At 34.5% G+C, this 6,000-nt stretch overlaps 1 protein-coding gene across 1 annotated transcript in view; it reads right to left on the bottom strand.

The window, feature by feature from the left end:
* Positions 1-202: 202 nt before the first annotated feature.
* LOC150077092 (metastasis-associated protein MTA3-like) overlaps positions 203-6,000 on the bottom strand; it is a 512,540-nt gene continuing 506,742 nt past the window's right edge. Inside the window, exon 17 of the mRNA XM_090386731.1 lies at positions 203-1,847. Coding sequence (XP_090242857.1) covers positions 1,682-1,847 — 166 coding nt within the window. The 3' untranslated portion in view covers positions 203-1,681. The remainder of the gene's footprint in view (positions 1,848-6,000) is intronic.

The following is a 6,000-nucleotide window of genomic DNA, read 5'->3' as shown; positions in this document are numbered from 1 at the left end:
TTTTTCATAAATTCAGTGGTACTGCCTAATAATTGTTCAACATGACAAGCTATTTGCTATTTTCTCTATTACATTTACTTGTTATCTTTACATCTTCACTAATGAATGAAGCTGTAAAGATAACCCATTTATCCTGCACTTCAGCTATATTTGTTAATGTCTACTGTAAATATCAAAACAAAAAATGCACACATTTCACACATAAAAACAAAGGTGAACTATTTGACATTTATTGAGACATATTGGCAGATAGGTGATAAAATAAATACTGGTGGTTGCTACCTGCTAGCAATACATCTGACAGATACGAGCGAGTTGCAAATGAGCTTAATCCTTTCTTTGTTGTTCGTCTCTGTAATTCTCTTTTATACAGTATCATTCCACATCACATCGTTTCTAGTAGATAGACCCCCCCCCCTCAAGATATGATTAAAGCTTGTTCCACCATTTGCAAACTGGTGGAAATAGCTTACTTTGATCCCATCACACCTCGAATGTGGAGAAAGGCTTAAGGAAATAATATATTAGGAAGTGGAGAAGAAATATTGAGAAATTCAATAATTTTAAATTTCTTTAAGTGGATAAAACCCATTCTTTGCTTAAAATAATTTAATTATTGCTTAATATAGAAGATTTTTTAATGACTCAGAATTTACTGGACTAGGTCTACTGGCATTTAATTATTTGCAGATCTGCCAATAGGAAAAAATAAAACATCAGCCTTGCCACTTACAAAGTGCTTCTGAGAAGTTGGATCGCCTTTCTGTAGAAATGATCAAATTTAAATATGTACCACACTGCTTTGAATTATCTGCAAATGGTGTTATCTGTAGTATAAACAATCTCCTTTGGTTTTCTAAAGAATAGAGGCCTGCTTGATTCACTTAGCCCTCCCTCCCCATTCCTACCTTCTTAAAAAGGCTGAGGTCTTGCTCCTCATTGTGAACTACATAAACAAAACTTGAAAGTGGTGCAGGTAAAAGGTAAAGACATGGTATTTTAACTACCTGTAAATTAAGAACAAGCACGGCAAAACACTAAATATTTCAAGCATAATAGATGACATAAACATCTTATTTGTAGTAAAAAATTACACTACAGATATCCCACGGCTGAGGAAGCTCATCTTCAAAGGTGGTGGATGATGACGATGATGATGATTATGATGTCTAACCATTACTGATGTGAGAACACTCAGAAGATGAAAGACCTGACAGCACTTTAAAAGGATGCACATCTGGGCTGCTGTCCAAGGAGCTTATTCCCTGGCAACAAACACTGAGGGCTTATAAGATGGAGGGCGATGAGGTACACCGAGGACTAATTGTGACACCTGTCACTCCCTCCACCTTACACCATAATGTAAAACCTGGTTAGACAAAGGCAGTATTGTTGCTGTATTTAATACAAACCTGATGAAGTGCTCCCACATGAAATGGAACTACCTCAATAGATGGCATTGTGTACAAGTTTCTGCACACAAGGAGGACAAGAAAGGGTGTAATGAATGTTCTGTTATTCAGATACACCATATACTTGTTTGTATGTTGTATGTGTTTGTGTAGCTCTTTTCTTCAGGATTTCTGTCCTGAGAACAGCACTCTGGAACACATTCCAAAATCCCCCCCCTCTGTATTTAAGTGGTGTCACTTATTGAGCGATCACTTAAGTGCACAAATGATCAGTCTAGAACAGCCAGTGCTTCCTGATGTGCAGGTCCAGCATGGCTTGTTGGGGTGATTTTACCAGTTGTGGCACCATCGTAGGATAGCTTGAGATTCAGTTTCTTGCAAGGCTTGCGGGCTGCACGTCTCAATTCTGTTATAGTTAATTGTCTTCTTAATTTCCTACAAGTGAAAATAAAACAAAAAATAAAACCACAGTAATGATATATTCACACACATATATATGTTTATGTGTATATATTATTAGTATCAACACATATATGTACAGTGTCATCAAGGAAAGATGAGAATGGTATTTAATGCCTATATCTTTTGGTATATTGGCCTGGCATTTAAGTTTTGTGTCATTAAATGGATAAGACATGGGATTATTACTTGTTGACAATGCACTTTAACATGAAACTTCTCTAAGCAAGATAGTATACACAATTGAGCAATGTTTTTTGTGTGAAAAAGTTTTATTAACCTGGAAATTTTGTTGAAGTACAGCATACATTTAAAGTAAGATTTGGTCACACAAACAGTATACAAAGATCAATGATTTTAAGGTTAGCAGAAAAGTTTGAACAGTCTGGTTCCATGATAGGCAAAAAGAGTTGCATTTTTAGCAAAAATAAGTCTGAAAGACTTGAAAATATTGTATGTATACAAGTGATTAATCATAGCATAAGGAAATCTGAAATAACTGTTGCAAAACTGGGTTTAAAAAACAAATATCCACTTTAGGCATTGTTTGACAAGACTTACAACTGTTTTCTTAAAAAATGGAGATGCAACAATTCCTGATTGGCAGTAACATAGAAAGGTAATTTTCCTCTCTTGATTTATTTCATCAACATTTGGAAAATAATGTAACACATACAATTCACCTATAGAACTCACTTCTGTCTTAGCAGCCAATTAATAGAATTTGCACATAAGGGGGCACTGAAAACTTCCACAGTGTAGTGTGAAATTTTGTTATAGTTAATTTTTACAGCTGGAGTCTTCTGAATCATACAGTTAATGTAGAATTCCACCTGAAACTCTTTCAGTGAACATGGAAGAAATATTTTCTTAACAAGATGGGACAAGACCACATATGGTAAATGGGGTTCATTTCCCAAAGAAACATTTTCTTGATATCGTGATTATCAATATGATATTCACAATATCAATAAAATTGATATCGTCCTGCATATGTCAGGTACCTGCAATAAGGGTTGGTACTCAGGTAATTTTGTAGTTTGCAGGTCAGGTGAAGTTCCAGTTTTTATAAATAATTCATTGCCCTACGACACCAAAAGATCAGAATTAGAAGTTCAACAGAAAGAAAAAGGTGGAAGAAAGATGATTCATTTGATGTCAAAGATTCAAGCAATGAAGATGTTGTGCCTCCACTTGATGAAATCCAAATTTATACCACAATGAAATTTCCAATACCAATTTCTGATGATGTAGATTTTTAATTGATGATGTGAAAAAATTATACAGTGGACATGATACGATTAACCCGTTAATCGGGGCAGCCGTTTATCTGGGACAAATCTTGAAAAACAGAAACCAATCGAGAAAATAGCCATGGTTTACTTCGCTTAATTGGGACAGCATGCCGTTTAATCAGGGCAGGAGACCGCAGCACTGGAGATTACCCTATGATTGTCTCCGATGGTACCACGTGGTTCGGTCGAAATTCTGGAGTCACAACCATAAAACAATAAAAACAATTAGCAGTAACCTGTTTATTGGGCTTTTCTGTTAGTGAAATCTATCATAAACGGACAGTAAACTAGATCTTACTGAATTTGTGATAATACTGATAGCTGGAATTCTGTGGGTTATTATGGTGAAATGTGTTTACACTTCCATGAAATCTTCAATCATATAAAAAAATTAATTTTCAGATCTTCTCTTCATTCCTATTTTTAAAGCTTGGTAACTCGTTACTCCGTTCTCACTTGCGCGTATTGTGTTACTTGCAATTTGTGTGTGCCATGTTCTTTGTTATTGATTGCTTATCCTTTTACTGTTTTAAATTTTAACCCCCACCCACAAATGTCAGTGAACAGAAATGTCAACTAGTTCGTATGTACATATTACAGTATGTATTAATTATCCCAACTATCACGTATCATTTAATTTTTTAATTGGTAAGGTAATAAAGGGTAAATTTGTGCTTAATATAGCTTTACTTTTATAGCCTGTGGATAATATTCCTCCTATTTTCACTAATTAGAATCGCTGTTTAATAGAATTAAAATTCAATTCACAAATGTGATCACAATGACTGGCGCTTACTACACATCATATAGTGAATGGTACTTTACTATGGTGAGTCCATCACGATTTAATTGTACAGTGAACCAATTGTAAAGCGGAGATCCATTGTATTTTTAACTATTTACGTGAAACTTCGGATAACTGGGGCAGCCGCTTAATCGAGCCAAAATGCACTAGTCCCAATGTGTCCCAAATAACCGGAATGGACTGTATATATATATATATATATATATATACACAAAGTGTTGCTGTGTATATATATATATATATATATATATTTATCAAATGAGTTATCTTTACTTTTATAGCCTTTGGATAATATTCCTCCTATTTTCTCTAATTAGAATCGCTGTTTAATAGAATTAAAATTCAATCGACAAATGTGATCACAATGACCAGCGCATACTACACATCGTATAGTGAACGGTACTTTACTATGGTGAGTTTGTCGTAATTTGATTGTACAATGAACCAACTGTAAAGGGGGAGGGTACATTATATTTTTAACTATTTACTTGAAACTTCGGATAATTGGGGCAGCTGCTTAATCGGGCCAAAATGCACTAGTTCCGATGTGTCCCAAATAACTGGAATGGACTGTATATTTTTTTCAAATCTTGCAGCTGTGGCTTGTTTCATTCTTGTCATTTCTGTCAGTAGTGGTACCCAGGGAAAGATTTTTCTGCAGCTGGATTTCCAAGAAAGCAGAATTTAAACATTTCTGCTATGCCTCTTTCTGTATAGCAGGAATGTGTAAAATTAATTATGTTATATGAATATATTTTCATTATATTTTCTCTAACTTTTTTTTTTTTTTTTTTGTACTAAATATTAATAAAAATATTAACATTGTCAATGATTAATGTGAAAAAAATTTCAGACAATTTTATTAATGTCCTTTTTTTTGTTTCATAGGCTGTCAGCACAAACAATGTGGGTTGGGTTCGGGTGCATTCTAGTTACTGCAAGTGTAAGTTGGGTGCGGGTCTAATAAAATGTACCCATTCAGGACTCTAACGTGAATTATAAGAGATTAGATGGCCTTGACTGAATCTGGAGCTAAACTAAACATAATATGAAATGAAGAGAACAAAATATGTCATGTTTTGTTCTCTTCATTAATTAACTTAATAAAAAAATTTTTTTTTATTAAAATTTAAAAAATTACATACAATAAATACTGCAATCCATTAAGAAAAGAAGAAATATTGGTACACTGCATACAAAATTTAGAAAACCAGAAACCTTTTCCAGAAACAAAAAACAAAGTTGGGGACCTATTAGGTTTTACATAGCTGTGTTTGTAACAAGGATGCAACTGCTACAAGGTTAATAAACACTCTCTGCCTTCTGCCAATCAACCATCCTTTTATTCATTGCGGTAACTTGCTCTCAGTGGCATATTGCTCCAATTTGTACAGTAGTCTTTTATGTGGAACACTATAAAAAGCTTTACTGAAATCTAAGTATATGATGTCAAAATTTTTTTTTTTTTTTTGTATCTAACTCCTCTGTTTCTGTGTCACAGTAGCTAATCAGATTGGTCAGAGACGATTTCCTTAAAAAATGTGCCGTGACCGCCATACTGCTATTGATTTTAATTTTATCATTATTATTATTTATTTATTTATTCTTTCCGATCAGTGTAGAAAAGCCTCTGGCTTCCTTGCACTATATGACTAATAGTTTGTGCTACAATTCACAGGTGTAGCACCAACTGCAAGGTTAAAGTTGACAGTCACACCAAAAACATATTTTGCTGATGAGATACATCATTCTCATCAGCAGTTTGTTCACTAGGCACCTGTGAGCTGTGAGGTGATCTGATTGAGGTGTATAAGGCCTTGAATGGTTTGAGCAGGCTCAATGCTGATGGGATACTTCCACTTGCTCAGATTAAGAACCTGAGGGGACATAGATTCAAACTGAGGAAAGACAGTTGTAGAATAGATGTGCAGAAGTTTGTCTTAAGCCAGCGGGTAGCTGATTGCTGGAACAGACTTCCATCTGTTGTTGTGGAAGTTGATAGCTTAAATAAATTTAAGGCTGAATTAGA

This window comes from Mastigoproctus giganteus, chromosome 12 (assembly GCF_048544385.1).
Source record: "Mastigoproctus giganteus isolate SK-2022 chromosome 12, ASM4854438v1, whole genome shotgun sequence".
NCBI classification, from domain to species: Eukaryota; Metazoa; Arthropoda; class Arachnida; order Uropygi; family Thelyphonidae; genus Mastigoproctus; species Mastigoproctus giganteus.
This window is presented reverse-complemented; position numbering and strand designations above follow the sequence as displayed.